Consider the following 17,579-nt stretch of genomic DNA (forward strand, 5'->3'; position numbering starts at 1 on the left):
TATATATATATATATATATATATATATATATATATATATATATATATTAATGAAGAAAAAACAACTTTTTCTATGGTACTTAGAATGGTACTATGGTAAGTTTAATGGTACTATGGTACAGTTTTATGCCTATACCACAATTATCAGTCATTGAATACAAAATCAAAAACAAAAAAATCCGCTAAAAAGTACAAAATACTGTGTAGTGGGATCTTTACGTTGCTAAGACATACTTGATGGCAATCAAAGAAAAAACAAAATATTAGCTGATCATCGGTGTCAAAAAAAGATAAGAGGAATTTATTCTTGTGCCTGCATTTTGAAATCAACTCATTTAGTTTATTTAACAAGTTATCACCTTTATATGTTAAAAGAAGGAATTTTTCGTATAAGCAAAGATTGCTAATTTTTAACGAAACTTTATAAGGATTGCAACATTTTACAATTTTCCACTTAATTCAGGGTGTAAACATTATGTCTTTTATGTCCTAAATTTTTTTAGACAACTCGGTATCGTTTTTATATTTATACTTATATTTATATATAATATATAAAATATATAAATAATATAAATATATATATATTTATATACATATATATATATATATATATATATATATATATATATATATATATATATATATATATATATATATATATATATATATATATATATATATATATATATATATATATATATATATATATATACTAAATTAGATTCTTACAGACACTAACATTCAAGATGATCATGAAGGAAACATAAAAAAAATTGAAAGATTTAAAGATGGTATAATAGATGAAGTTCAACAAGCGTTACTTAAAGAAATAACAATATTTAACAGAAGAGAAACACTGTTATCTATTTTTAGAGTAAGTTTTTAGATAATATTTATCTTTAATAAAGTAATTGTAAATAAATAAAATTAATGTCAAAAGTCAAAAGTGCCAGGACATCTTAAATAAAATTTGCACCTAATCCGGTGATAGTTTGGATTACATTGTTTTAGCGATGTCTTTTTTCTCTTCTCTCCAGCTCTACCCATAAAATATTTATAGTTCCATACATGTATATGACTTTATTTTCAAAGTCCTTTTATTTCAAAAAAGATACAAACATTAAATAATTTTTTTTTTGATGTTACATTATATTAAAATTAATAAGTATTAGTTTAGTGCCTTAATCATCTCTTGTGATTGTCTTCTGTTGAGTGGCGCCAATCGTGAGAGACTATCATCTCTTATGATAATCTATTGTTGAGTGACATTTTTTTAACAGTCATTTCCTAATTGGGTGATTACTAAATTGGTCAAAGTATTTGACCAATTTAGTAATCACTCAATCAGGAAATGACTGTTAAAAATGGTGTCACTATAAGGGTGATAGTAAATTGGTCCTTGGAATTAGGGTCAGCATTAGACGATGCCAACCTAATTGTCAGCTTAAAAGTGTCTGAGATTGGCATTTTTTTGACAACCTTCTTTTTATTTTGTTATAGTAAAACTTTTGTGTTTTGAGCCAATCTGATGATGACTAAAAATAGTTTTTTGTTGTTTATTATTATATACCTTATTTTTTATAATTCTTTATACAAATAATTTTTTCAAGTTTTTATAAAATTATATAAAGCTAGTTATTTGAAATTGTTTTTACTTCTTACTTTTTTTAAAAATCTTCCATTAATAGTATTGTGAGTAAATATTTATAAATTATTGGATTTATGATGGAATTTTCTTATAAAGTTGTACGTTTTTAAGAAGTGGAATCAAAATGAGAAGTAAGAAAAAATGTTATGCAGAATACCAATCTAGTTATGTTTCTCAGAATCCTGATAAAAGAAAGAAATGTCCAGAGTAAGATCGAAGAGATATCAAGAAAAGTTGAAAGCTGATCCTAATAAAAAAGCAGCATATACTGCTAAAGCAAAATTATGAGTTATAAAAAGTCGCACTCGAAAAAGAAAACTTATAAATCAATCTCAAAACTAAGCTCATCTTTTTAAAATGTTCAACAAAGAGGAAAAGCATTGAAAAAAATTTTAAAAGCACTACCAAATTCAAAGAAAAAACAAGCTGAAATTTTTTCTATTCTTTCAAATAGCTCTGCTTGTAAAGAAAAGCGGGTCTACCTCCAGCATGTTCAAAGCTGTATGGTCTTTCTGAAAGTGATGTTTTAGCAGTTGTTAACTTTTATAATGAGGATGAAGTTTCTCAAATATCACCGAACAAAAAAGATGTCACTGGAATTCAATTATCTGATGAAAAAACAAACAATATTCCCATACGTTGTTTATATTATATGCTAAAAGAAGTTTTTGAGTTATATGACAAAATTTCAGCATGTTTGTGTTTGTAGTTTGCATGAAAATATGCGATTTACCTTAGATGCATTAACAAAATCAAATCAAGCATCTTTGATCAAAGTTGGATCTGAATTGATAAATAACTTTGTTTGTGAAATGTACATATACAATTACGCTTATGACAAATGTGTTGCATGCAAAGGTATGAAATAGTTCAATAAACGCTTTCAAACTGCTGATACAATTGGTTTTGAAATATGCTGGGGTGAGTGGAGAACATCTGAAACTAAATCATATGGAAACATTGAAAAATTTCAAAGAAGTCTACTGTAACAGAACTCATCCAACACAAACTCTTGAGTCCTTAATACAACGGGGAAGGGGGTGGTAATAAAAGGAGGGAGGGGTTTAAATTTAAGTCCGTTTTATGCTGGTTTAAGTTTTGTAGTTTGGTGAGAAATAAACCAAAAGCTCATTTTCAAAAAATTGAGATTTATGATTTTTAAAGCCTGTTTACACTGAAAGTTTTTCTTTCAGTGTTAGCAGGCTTTGGTGACTGAAATAATTATTTTCTAATTTTTAAGGCCAATTTTCACTGAATTTTTAGTTTTTAGATAAGGTTTTTGTTGATAACAAGTGAAAATTATTAAACGCGGGAGCGGGGTGTATCTTTATAAGCTGTGGGTGGGATAATTTTCCAAAAATTAATAAATGCCCCCCCCTCTTTTTTTTTTTTTGTTATCAAAGACTCAATAATATCAGCAATGCGTTATAAGTTTGTTAAACACACATTTGTAAAGAAAAATCAATCAACAATTTTTAGGAAACTGAAGGAACTTTTGATGAATAGTAATTCTATAATTGTGGTAATCCAAGTTGACTGTGCTGAAAATGCTAGGTGATTCTATCAAAATGAACCACAAGCATTTCATTTTGGTCAAAATCAAGTTTCATGAACCTGAAGGAATCAAGTTTTTATCATTAAAAAAAAATTAAAAACATTTGCTATAGTTTCTTATTCAACTGATCATACAATGTCTTCAGTTATATCATTTGAAAATATATTTTGAATATATATTTTCAAATGATATAACTTGAAGTAATAAATACATTGAGAAAATCCTTTATTTTATTCCTGATTGAGTCTAAGAAATACTTATGTTCAGCAACATTGCCACTTTTCTGTTCAAAAACAAAAGCATTATGGCTGCAATGGTTAAGTTTGAAAAACCATTTCAGTAAAAGTTCTTCAGGCATTTCTTTGCAACGATGCATGGAAAAGAAATGCTTGACAGAATTGAAGGTAGTATTAAGCTAGTTGCAGCGCTAAGAGTTATATCTAGTCAATGTGAGATCGGTCAACAACAGATTTTGCGTTTGCATTACAAGATTTGCAAGTAACTGTAATTCATGTCAGAAAACAATACAAGAAAACAAAAAAATGAGCTTGGATTCTGTTCAATATTAAATTATTCAAGAAAAATCAAAGATATATCAAAATCACATTATTTATATGTTCAGAATGATAACGTTGTTCCCATGCTATTATCACCTGAGTGTAATTAAAGTTTATTACAAAATAACAATTTTTTTAGACATCATTTTAATTCTAACTTTTTGTTTCCTCACTAAATGTGGCATCACTAAACTGATTTTTTTTTTCTGTAAAATAAAACGGTATATCTACTATAGCATTTTTATGTAATAAATTGTTACCATATTTTTATTGCATTAATTAAATATGAATTTTTAGAAAAAGAAGAAAAAAACAAAGAATAATGAAAAAAAGATTGCTGCCCCATGCCAATCCCTCAGTCAATGTAGCAGCACTCTGCTACATTCAGTCAGGCTATTTGTCAGTCGATGTATGTACTGAAGCCCCCAGCAGCAGGCTATTTCAGTATGACTTTATACTGCTCACCTAAACCAGCACTATAATATATATATATATATAGTTTTTGTATTTAACTTAAAAATGATTGTATAGTCGAAACATATTGTTGAAGTTGAAAAAAATTGTTATATTTATTAGACTTATCAAGATTAGACTTATTCAATCTTATTTTAACATTTGTACTTTGTTTTTTGTTTTAAGTTTGTTTCAAAAGATTAACATTCATCATAACAAAACACATTAATATATTAATAAAAAGAACAGTTTATAATGCTTACATAAATAATTTATTTAATATAAATTAAAAAAAATTGTATATAATGATACTTAAAAAAAAAATCATTTTCAGTGAATTTTGACTTTATTTAAAAATGTTTTGCTAATTCAAAAATATTTCTGAAGAAGTTTCGATGTAATCTATTTCGCTAAAGGTATAATTCAGAGTATTTTTCATTGAGCGTATTTTTGAAATGTTTTTTGAAATAGCTGCGGTCAAATCGTCAAAGTAAAATGTTATTTGCCTGGTCATATAATGACGTGTGATCGCACATCTTCCTGTGAAATACTGAATTCTCTAGAGCCACATTACCCTGTTTTGTGGAGTGATTTTGGTTCTAAGTTACATTTTTATATTTTTTCAATGAAATATACCAACTTATAGTAAAATATACTTAAGTCATTGAGTTTTTATTTCTGTTAGCTAATTTTCTCAATATATAGAATAAATCATATTATAATTCTGCGAATTGAATATATGGTATTCAAATTTAAAAGTCGATAATACTTATAAAAGTCAAAGCATAATGAAATTATGCTTAAGAAAGAATTTAAAGCGGAAGGCTAATTGAAAATTATTCAAAATTTTTTGTGTTATAAATTAGAGATTCATTATCCTACAAAAATGACATGTTTTATATAATAAAAAATGTCCAATCCTTCAAAACTGCTATGCCGCATTATCTACTAGTTATAATTGAAAATATGATATCATTACATCTTTAATGGTTATCTAAAGAAATCCATACCAACAAAACTCCAGAAAAATGAATCCAGAAACATAGTCAGACTTCTAATTTAATTTAATATTTATTTTAAAGGTATTTATTGTTGTATAAGAATTAGATTCTTAATGGTACAAAACACATTGACATAAAGATCCACATTACCCCACCCAAAAATGTTGCTTTTTTTTTAAAAAAAAACTATGTACCATTTCGTATTAAAACTAATTGAACCTAATTATCTAGTAAATTTTCTTCCAATTAAAACATTTTTTATGTGTTAGACCCTGTTTTTAAAACCTTTTTTCTAAAGTTTAAGGTTTTCAATAAAAATCTTTCTTTAAATGTATGCACCATTTTGATTTAAAAAATATACTTAAGAATTTTCCTAATTAGCTGATAATTAAAGTTTAGAGAGCTGTTTTAATCACCTATAACATGCAGTAAATAACACTTCTACTTAAATCCTTTCTTCTAAAAAACTGATAAATGTTGATTAGACCCACATAACCCTCCCTACTCTATCACTTCTATGACTTTATTTGACATAAACATATTACTAAATTTTTTTAAGTTTTGTAAAGTTGCACACTTTTAAGAATTTTTTTGGATGAAGTTAAGTATATTGCATAGTGATATTAAATCAAGAAGTATTAGTGAATAGGGTGTTTGATTTGTGAAAAGGGTGTTTCTCACTCCAAAAATAGAATTACCCTGGGTGTTTCACTTTCAGAATAAAATAGTAAAAACTTATCCAAAAATTTATTATTGGCAAATTAAAGAAAAGTATGAGGTTTAGCATGATAAACTAAAAGTAATTTTACAAAACAGATTTGAAACTTGTTTAAAATATTTGTTTTACTTTTTGTATATTTAGTTTCAGTATTTTTATGTTTATTGCAACTGTATTGTTTAAAGATATTCATCAAGTATAGTTCAAGTTTAACACTTATTATACTGTTGTTTGCAGTATTTATTTTATGCAAGAAAAACTTTTGACTAAATATGATAATTAGAGTAACACAAAAAATCAAAATATTCAAAACCATTTGTTATCAAGAATTTTCTACTAAGTTTGAATATAACTTCAAATTTGATGATTTATTGAAAGATTTCTACATACACGCTAACTGTTTTGCACAACTAACATTTTTTGATGTTGTGCTAAGTGGTTTCTCTGATTTTTTTAAAACATTTATACAAATTATTTAAATTATCATCAGTGTTGTCAAAAAGAGGCGAAGGGGTCCTAAACTTTTTTTAGGAAACTTTTTCCAAGTTTTAGCATAAGTAAGGAGAAAATTTTGTTTAAACTATGATTTTTGTTTTTTAGTTAATATAAGGAGAGACTAATAAATCAAAGGAGCTATCATCTCTAGTTAATTCAAAATTCATTATTGCTTGACTTGTCATTCAGTCTACTTACTCTTTTACTGTATCTATCCCTGCATCTATGTATCTACTGTATCATCTACTGTATCCCTGCATGCTCTAAAAACTTAATTCTTTCTCTTTTTTTCCCCTGAACTTCAACCCTTTGTAACTCCCTCCTATTTTCATATTTTCTTGACTCATACAAGCTTTAACTTTTTAAGTCTTCTGTCAACCGTTTCCTTGCTCTTCAAATCTATTTTTTTCTTTCTATTAACTATCAAATTATTAGTGGTTGCTTACTGCCTTGTTGGAAGTGAATTAGAATTAAAAAAAGGAATTGCAATTTAGACTTTATAAACTATTGCAAATTATCATACCTGTGTACTGTCTGCACCACTGCAAAAATTGATCCAGGTATAATAAGCTCTTATAAAAATGACACGTAACCAATGCCCAAAATTGGAAAGAATACAGCTCAGATAATAGAAAATATTGTATTCAAAGACCATTTGTGAAAATTTCATTAGAATCTATAAATATTGCATTGGTCAGTAGTAAATATGACATTGGTCTAGGGGCAATTGCAGCCATAGTGACTACACCATGAGTTGATGGACAGAGTTGATGACTTTTACCCAAAAGCAACAGGTTATTAACTGATAATTTATTGCAATGTTTAAAAAGAAAAATGTTATAAACACAACTGCTAATCAGTACTAATTTGTGTGATAACAAATGAATGTATTTCTTCTTAAACATCTGAATGTTGGATGGAAAGTCCAAAAACAGTTACAAATGGATCAAGATATGCAATAACATTTTTTGCAATAACATTTCAGTGTTAAAGTTTATTTTATGTTATTTCTATTATTAATTAGAACAAAATAAAATTGTTCGAGCATTAAATTTTTTAAAAAATAAAATATTAGTTTATGTTTAGTTATTTTACAAACTTTTTCTACGCAGTTAGAGAAAAATGATAGAAATATGTTTGAAAAAAAAAAATTGAGCCGCAGCATTACATTTTTATTGGTTTCATATTTATATTTATAAATGATATAAATAAAATTTAAAATTGTATAATTGAAGTTACATTTACCGTTTAACTCCAATTATTGGGCTATAAAATTGTTCAGGTGATTTAAAGCAACTAAAAGTTTTTAAAAATTTTCCTATTAACATAGCCAGGTTTCTTAAAAACCTAGTAGAATCTATAGATTTCGAATAAAATAATTTTGGGTAGCCCTAAAACATAATGAGAAAAACTTGTTGAATTTATTATAGGAGCTTATTTTGTTTTCTAGTTTAATACTAAGGCTAAGCATATTTGGACCTAGGAATGCTTTTTGCTTCAACACCAGCTATAAGCTACTTATAGTTTCTTTAAACAAATTCACTTCCCACAAGATTGCAAACAACAATTTAAATTGTTAACAGAATTTGAAGAAAAGAGTTAATGAAAACAACTTACTGAGCAAGACTAAGCAAGAAATCAACTTGAAAACTATTAATTCTATGAGTCAAAAAAATTGAAGATGAGAGAGCATTCTAATGCATTGATGATTAAGAAAAAAAACTAGATTAATAAAAGTTTTTTGCACACAAAGAAAGTTACAGTAAAACAAAACTGCTCAGCTGAATTACAAGTCATTCAGCCAACTAGCGTCCTTGATTTTATCAAGCAATATTTTGGTTAATGAAACAAAAGCTTGCTTGAGCAGTGACAATGGTATTATGTTTTAGAACAAAAAAATATTTACAACATTAGGACAATAGAACTGAGGCTCAAATTTTGCAGTTAGAGCAGGTCTAACAGCATTTACAATGTGATTTTGATCTTTGTCTAATTAAGAGGGCTCCTTTACAACCATATCATTATAAATGTTTTATGTTTGCATCTCAAAAGTGTTTTCTTATAAATAAAACTTATAAATTTTTAAAAATAAATGATAGAGTTAATCAGATTTGATTTGATACAAGTGTAAGTTAATGCTGTATGTCAATGTGTCACATGCCCATGTGAGTTATATTCATTTGAGTTGCTGAACTATAAAAGTGACTGTTAGTCAAAGTTTTTGTCTAGGAAATAAAAGCAAACAAAAATAAAAATAAACTTTCAAGGTTCTTACTAAAATAAAAAGAAGAAATTAAAAAAAAGGCAGTAATAAGAGGTATTTATTGTTTTTGCAAATTTTATTAGTTATGTCATATTATGTCTTTATATAGTTTATAATAATTATTATAACTGAAATATATATTTTTAAACTTGTTAATTATTAAAAAAAATGTTAATAATGTTATTTATTACACTTAAAAAAAATGTTAATAATGTTATTTATTACACTTGTCAAATGTCTCAATAAAAAACAACAGAAAATTGTAATTGCAAACAAAAAAACAATTGTCCAAAGAGGGAAAAATGTTTCTCAAAAGATGTGGTATATAAATGTAATGTACCTGATAAACAGTACATTGGTTTAACATAGGGTGAGTGGAAAACGTTTTACCAACCATTAGCAATCCTTTAAAAATAAAAAGTATTCTAAAGACACCATGCTGTTAAAATACATATGGGAATTGAAAGAAAATAAATATTGATGATTTAAAATGCATATTTAAAATAAATACACATGAAAAATTTGAAATAATTACACATTGGAACCAAGAATTGTTTTTAAAACAAAAAATTAAAATTGATTTCTAAATGCATGCAAGAAAATAAAAAACTATAAAAAAGATTAACTCAAAAAATAATTATTAAATCTCAATTTAAAAATATTTTTAAAAAAAAAAGCAGAAATAAACAATTCTAAAAAACTTTTTTCATATGTCATGTGTCAGCATATTCTAAAAATGTGTGAGATTTTACAATAGTTAAGACATTTTTTTAACTAGTTCATTTTTGGTATAAATTGAAGTTTTAACAATTTGAACATTCATTTCTGATGAGTCTTTATTGATGAAACAATAGTGTAAAAGTGTCAAATGAAAAAAATTTGATAGGTGATTTTGTACTAATTTATTATTGCATTGTTTTTTTGAGAATATTGAGAACTCTATTTTGTAGAATACATTTAATTTATTTAGTGTAGGTTTGGAAATCAGTATTTCCAAACCTACACATTTATGATTTCATTTCCAAGTTTTCCAAACATACAACATTTCCAAACCTACAAGTTTTGGGATTTGTTTGATTAAATTATCTAAACCAATTGGAGAAATATCAGTCTACACTTGTTGTAAAATTGACCACAAATTAGTTGTTGTAGTAGGACACTCTTTTTGTACTTTAAGATCCAGTTTAAGTACCCAATGAGACATTTTTCACACAGTAGGAATATTCTAAATAATATCTTATTAAGAACTCCATTTACTTTCACAATATTACCAAGCTGATTAGAAGCAAAACAGTCACACACCAATACTGAAGTTCCACACCAATCCAGACCATTACTAAAACTCTACACCAGTCCACACCAGTCCACACCGTTACTGAAACTCCACACCAATCCCACACCATTACTAAAACTCCACAATGTTTAAAAGAATGAATTTTTCAGTATCTGTTTGTTGCACATAGTTCCTTCGTTTTGTTCCAAAAACAAGAAATTGAAATTCATTCGTCCACAATACAATTCACCATTCTATTTGTGTCTATTTTTTATATTATATTATTGACTATTGAACTTTTTTTTTTGTTCTCTGAAAAGCTACTTTACCATTCAAGCCAACAATTTTTAAGCTATGTTGTTCAGTTCTTTCTGAAGTAATTTTATTATTAGCAGCATTGAAGTAGCACTGGTGTTATTTTTTTGGCGACTAATTGACTATTTCTTTTACATTAGAGCTTAATTGACTTGTCTTCAGCCTTTGATGTTTTGAAGGGATGTCCACTTCTCTTCCTATCTTTATTTGTTTCATTAGATTTATATTTACAAATAGTGTCACAATTGATTGTGGTAATTTTGAAGTACTTTAAAGAACAAGTAGAATTTTATTTACAAATTTGTGATTAAGTATGTTTGAGTAAAAAATTGATTTTACTAGTTTGCGCTCAAAAGTACAAATTTGAATTTTGGAGTTCAAAAGTACAAATGAATTCAAATTGGAATTCAAGTACCAATTCAAGTTCATATTTAAAAATGAAAAAAACATTGTATATTTTGCTTTAATATTTTCAAAAAACATGCCAGGACATATTATTTAAATTATTTTATGGTATAAACAGTTTTAAATATCAATATCAATTATTATAAATAAGAAACTATTGAAATTTCAAGTGACCGGAAACTTTTGTTTATGTGCAGTGTTATACAGACTTATTTTTGGTAAAAAAGTTAATTATAAATTGAGACATACTTTAAATATTTTTTTATAGTATATTTTGATTTGATTTTATATATAGATAGTTATTATGTTATATAAATAGTTTTTAAAATATAAACATGCTTCACACCATTTAAGGCACATAGTATATTCTTATTTAAAAAATAATATTTATTGATGTTTGTTTACTATCAAAAAAGTGAACTCAATTAGTAAATCAGTTTTGATAAATAAGTAATTGAATTTACTAATTTAGTAAAAGTAATTTGATCCAAATGAGTTATCCTTTCGAGTGACTCATCTGCATCAGAATAATATTTTTAGTCTGGTGCCATTGGGCACCATGTGCCCAATGGCACCAGACTAAAATTTTAATGAAATAATTATATTAGGAAAATTAAAATTGTAAAAATTAAAGTTAATATTTTAGATTCTGCTATGGATTCATTTACTTGCTGCTATGTTATCATTATCTACTGTATATGTTTATTCAGCTATATGGACTGGTATGTTTTAACACCTGAGACTGTTTTAAAAAGTTAAATTTTTAAATGAACAATATAATTATAACAATTTTAATAAAGTGTTAAAATTAAAATAAATAATGGTATTTAAAAAAAAAAGTGTTTACAGAGAATTATTACATTAGATACTTTCCGGTATTCAAGGCATATCTAGAATATACACAAACAAATTTCCTAGTAAAATAACTAATAAGCACATCAACACACTCACTCACACACACACACACACACACACACACACACACACACACACACACACACACACACACACACACACACACTCAGAAAATGCTTTTAAAGAATATTTTTTATACCTGTTTGATGTTACTAGAGCAAATGACCTAACTGTAATTACAAATTGATCATAGTTTTCTTCTTGCACAAAGAGAGTCTGGGAGAAAAGAAGTAATGAAGAAGTAAATCAATTTAATAGATCTATTCATTAAAAGAAACACGTTCTGAAGATAAAAATCATCTCTTTTTTTCTTTCTACAAATACAACAAGGCTACAAGTAACCATTATTAAGTTGGGAGTTATTAGAAAGCAGAGATTAGATTTGAATAGCAAGGGAATGGTTGATAAAAGATTTAAAAAGTTGTAGATTATATGAGTCAGAAAAGCATGAAGATGGGAGAGAGTTATAAAAGGTTAAAGTGCAGGGAAAAAATCTAGATAAATCGAAGTTTTTAGAGCATGCAGGGACAGATACAGTAAAAAGATGAGGCTTTGCTGAATGGCGAGTCAAGTGAGAATGAGTTTTAATTGATGGATCTAGATATGATAGCTCCTTTGAGCAGCAACCATGATAGTATTTGTAGAAAAGAAAAAAAGATCCAACTTTGCAACGATGGGATAGAGAGGTAAGCTTGGCAAGCTGATCCTAATTCGTTTAAAATGTGTTTTTAGACTTTGTCTAGAGAAGAAAGAGCATCATTAGAAGAACCAGCCCAAATATGACTATAGTATTCCATCAGGGGGGAATAAGAGACTTGTAGAGGTAGAGAATGAAATCAGGAGTAAGAAAATAGCACAATTAAGAAACCTTTGCAGATGCTAGTTTAGCAATCAATAATATGATTTCCATAAGAGGTTAGTAGTGAACAATAATCCAAGAAGATGTAAAGAAGAGTGAGATGGTTGTCATTCATGAATATGTTTTTATATTTGAAAATAAATTTTTTTTAAATTGGAACAACAGAACCCATTTTCCAGCATGCAAAAAAAATAAGATTCACTTAAGTATTTCTTAAATAGTTTAGAAATAATTGAAGAGAGTTTTTTGGAGAGCACTTTTGCAAGACTATGACAGGAATGTTGTCTGGACCACAAGCTGTAGAAGAGTTAATTTGAGATATCACGTTAACAAATGCTTAACAATCGGTTAACCTTTTTATTTGGAATGGAAGGAAGAATGTGGCAATAAGATTCAAGAGTCAAATTAGAAGAAAAGTTCTTTCCAAATAGTTCTGCCTCATCCTTGAGAGAGTTAATAAGATCAGATCCATGAATGAGAGATGGAATGTTAGACCTACCTTTGTTATTTATGTTGCTGAAGATTTCCCACAAGTCTTTAGAGCCTAACTTCTGAAATAAGATACGAGATTTAATAAACTGAGCAAAATGGAGTTTAGCACCAGGCAACAATGTTTTACATATATTTCTTGCAATAAATAATATGAGTTTGTTCTCAAAAGAGTTGTTCTTTTGAAAAAGATGAAAAAAATGATAACAAGCAGGTAAAAACCATGGAGTAGAATAAGGCTTAATTTGAAACCAATGAAAGTTAATAAAAGTTTCATTCCTACATGTATCCAGAAGGTTAAATAGGAGACACATTTATCATTGGAGATTCAAAAGATATCAGCCCAAAGATTATCTCAAAGAAAATCACAAAAAGAATCCCAGTCAGCTTTAATGTAGTAGTAAGTAGTGCGGTGATAGGGTGAGTCTGAAGAAGAAGTACGAGATAAAAGATTTTTAGAGAATTTTAAAGATTATTGCATGGTCAGTAGCACCTAATGGAAAAAAGGAGAAACTGAACACAAGCTAGGGTCAGACACAACACACATTTTAAGGAGTGAAGGTAAGTGATTAGAGTTGTCTGGAAAACAAGTCACAAAGTTAACTATCTGAGTTAGAGATTAAAAAAATGCAGAAGTTATGAGCTTCTGGGCCATCAGGGTCAATGATATTTGAGTCAGCCCATTCAATGTGACAAGCATTAATCTCCATTCAGTGAGATTAGCATTATCTTCAATAAGAACAATATTGGCAGGGGAGTAAAGAGAAAGGGCAGGATTAATTTGATCAGAAATTACATTTAAAAGGGTACAGTCTTCAGAAGAAAAGGGATCATTAAAGAACAAAGAGAAAGGTAATAGAGTGAAGAGGTGTTAAGCTGAAGCAAATAAAAGAATGTTTAAAAGATTTGATGCTGATTTCTCAACCAATAGGTGAATGCTTTAGTATACCTTCAAGCCAAGCATGTGACCATTGGAGTCTTTGCAAATCAAATGGTAGTACCCATCAATATTAGGATCTGAAAAAAGAACAGTCAAATTTAACTTAGTCTCACAAAGAACAAGTAAGTCTTGTGAGTTTTGCAAGAGGTAAGGTTCAACTGATGGAAGGTTACTTCGAAGGTCAAGAATATTTGAAATTGATATATTGAAAAAGTTGGGTGTTGGGGATGATTTTTAATGTTTTGGGTTTCTTTTGGCATTATTTAAGTTTAAAAAGAGTCTGACTCATTTATAGATAAAGTGCAGCATCCCAAGCAATGAGCTACGCAGTTGTTTTAGTCCTGTTAATTAACCTGTAATGTAATTCTCTGTACTGTCATTATATTAGTGATACTAGTGATGACAGGAAGTACACTTATTTTAACCTTACCTGTAGCAGGGTGATTACAATCACCATATACCTGACCTGAAAATGTCCTTTTGAAGATGTTCAGGTATGTTGAAGATGAACCTGCTGCAAGTGCAGTATTCAAATCTTGAGGAAACCATAACTGGTACCTGTATCCATTGTGCTGCCAAACTCACATATTTCAATCACTGAGCAAGAAAAGGAGGTGATCACCAAAAAACTCTATAACATACCCAAACCAAATGACTATGACATGGACAGACATAACAATAAAGGTTTCTTACCTGAAACAAAAGGAGATGTCTGTACTTGACAAGCGGCCAGAACTGGTTGACTTCATCACTGCTGAATAATGGCTAATTTGAGATTTTAGGCCATGACAAAACTAAGTCCAAATGAATGATTTATCCAGCTAGCTCCTGGAATATTGATTTTGATTATTTGGATTTTCAGTCGTACGTTACAATCTTGACTGTTGTTAATGATTGTAGCGAGAGGGCTGTAAAGCTGGTACAGGAAACAGTGTGTCAATTTAAGTCTGAGAATAAGCTGCAAAAGCTGCTCAAATTCAAAAATAACTGAACCGTGCTTTCCTCAAAGACCAAAGCTGCCTACCGCAAATAAGCTGAACAGAAAATACCAGCTCAACTTTTGAAAAAGTTTCCTGTCATAGAAGGTTTAAATGTATTCAACTTCTGTGAAATTGACACTGAATCAGATAGCAGCATTTGTTTTCTGATGTTAATGCTGTAGAACAACTGGTGACCATGGGGCTACTAATGACAGCTAGTTAATTATTTTGTGTTATTTTTTTTGTAATTTTTGTTTAATACTCTTTTACCATTGTTTGTTTATTATTTAAAGAGATAGACTGGGGTTGCCCCCCCCCCCCTTCATTCTTTTTTTTTAAGGCTTTTATACAATATACAATGCTGATTACTTCGTTTCTAAAAATTATTTAAGCTTACATAAAAAAAACCAGAGTTCTATTTTCATCAGAAGACCCACCCCCAGAAAAACCTGGATTTCATTGACTGGTTGCAACCAGTAAAAGGTGTTAGCAATGGTTACAGGTCTGGCGCAAAGCATGAAAATGAACCTTCAATGATAATTCTTAATATATGTCTTTTAAATAACATAAACATTCATTTGTTAAAATAGTATCCAGATTTTTATGTTTTTCCTGGTATATTATGCAACTTATAAAAATAAAGTTTTTTTTGAAAATTTTTTACCTCGCCACCGCGAGGTAAAAAATTATTTAAAAAAAAAACTAAAATAGTTTTTCATTTCTTTATTATTGTTGGCAAATAATTGCTTATTAGTTAGTGAAAATTTTTGCATGAACTAATTTTTGAACACCCCTAGTATATATATATATATATATATATATATATATATATATATATATATATATATATATATATATATATATATATATATATATATATATATATATATATATATATATATATATATATATATATATATAAATTAGTAAAACACTTATCTACTTTTTTTCTTTCTTCTACTCTGTATTTCACCATCAGTAGGTTCATCAGGAAGAATCAGGAAGAAGTTTCTTCCTGATGAACCTGCTGATGGTGAGACACAGTGTTGAAGAAAGAAAAAAGTAGATAAGTGTTTTTACTCATTTATTATTGCTCTGTTCTTTGAGAACATTGAGCACTCTGTTTGTAGAATACACTAACATAATTTATATATATATATATATATATATATATATATATATATATATATATATATGCATATATATATATTGACAATAGTGAATCAGAATAACTATTCTCAAGGTATTCAATGGCTGATGATTGCCGTATAGGCATGAAACTTAAAGTACCATAGAAAAAGTTGTTTTTTCTTCGTTAATATATATGTATATATATATATATATATATATATATATATATATATATATATATATATATATATATATATATATATATATATATACATTAGGGTTGTTCAAAAATTAGGTCAAGATTTTTAACAATGTTTATATCAATTAGTTTGTATACATACAATTTTGTTTTAAGCTTTTTATTTTTATAGCTGTTATTGTGTTTTATGGCTTTATATTTTGCCCCAACTACACTCGCCTTGGTGGTTATGTGGGCACATCTAGTCTAAGGTGAATATTACATTTGTTTAAAATTTGCATCACATTGTATCTGTTTTTTATATATAAAAACTTTCCTATATAAGTTAGTACACTCTACTGAATATGTTTGGTATCTACTTAATGTTTTTAGTAACTTTCTTTGATAATCAAACTTTAATAATTCTTATTATTTGTTGTTTAAGAAAAAAATGTTCTTCTCCCTGCCATTTTGTGAAAAAATAAATCACTTAAGAATAGTTATTCTGATTCACTATTGTCAAGTCATTGTTTTATGTTTGCATAATTGAAACCTTTAAATAATATGTTTAGCAAACAAACTAGCAGAGGGCAATTCTATTAGGGTCATAACTTGAATTTGCATCACTACTATGTTCAATGGAATAACGGAGGAACTAAGTTAAACGTAGCTTTGAATAACTTCTCATCCATTTAACTGAATAACCAAGAAGATAAGATGTGATGTTGTTCTGCTCCAAGTTGTGATGCTGTCTAGAGCCAAGTTAAAAAGCTATTATATTTTTTAAGCAGTTGTAAAACAAACAAAAAAAAATTCACATTGCAACAAAATACTGCTGCGAAAAAAATAAATAGCTTAAAAGATGCTGATGTTAAATTAGTTAGATTAAAAAGCATTTAAAGTTATTAGAAAATAATTGTTAAAAACTATTTCTATATTACTAATTTATGTTTCTTGACATTTTCTATATTACTTGTAACTTTACTTCTTTTTTGCTACTTTTTTCTACTATTCTATATTACTTACAACTTTATCGGCATACACCGGTAACTAATTAAACAAGATTTACGTCATGATGACATGAGCAACATTTACATCAATGATATTTAAAAGAAGATTGTGTTTTTGTTGCAATGTTTTTACTGAAAAGAAGGTTGTACCAAAATATGTTCCTTTATGGTTTTTGCTCTAAACAGGTTTTATATTAGACTGATATTTGAGCTTGGAGGAAAAATCCTTAATAATACATCCTGATAGGGTGGATCAGTTTTTTCAAAAAAAATTTTGTTAATGCAATGGAAGAACTTTTAATTTTGGTAATGCAATCTCAGTATATAATGCAAACTTTTTAATATGCATGGAGGGTGGTTAGAAGCAGCATGTATATACCTGAAAATGCTATCTT

The 17,579-nt window shown here is 27.7% G+C and overlaps 1 protein-coding gene across 1 annotated transcript in view; it reads left to right on the forward strand.

The window, feature by feature from the left end:
* The window catches only part of LOC136082006 (uncharacterized), a 108,029-nt gene that overhangs the window by 35,995 nt on the left and 54,455 nt on the right, over window positions 1-17,579 (forward strand). Inside the window, exons 4-6 of the mRNA XM_065800536.1 lie at window positions 721-873; window positions 11,329-11,404; window positions 16,368-16,446. Of these exons, the coding sequence (XP_065656608.1) occupies window positions 721-873; window positions 11,329-11,404; window positions 16,368-16,446 (308 nt within the window). The remainder of the gene's footprint in view (window positions 1-720; window positions 874-11,328; window positions 11,405-16,367; window positions 16,447-17,579) is intronic.

The sequence above is a fragment of the Hydra vulgaris genome, chromosome 06 (genome assembly GCF_038396675.1).
Source record: "Hydra vulgaris chromosome 06, alternate assembly HydraT2T_AEP".
NCBI lineage: Eukaryota > Metazoa > Cnidaria > Hydrozoa > Anthoathecata > Hydridae > Hydra > Hydra vulgaris.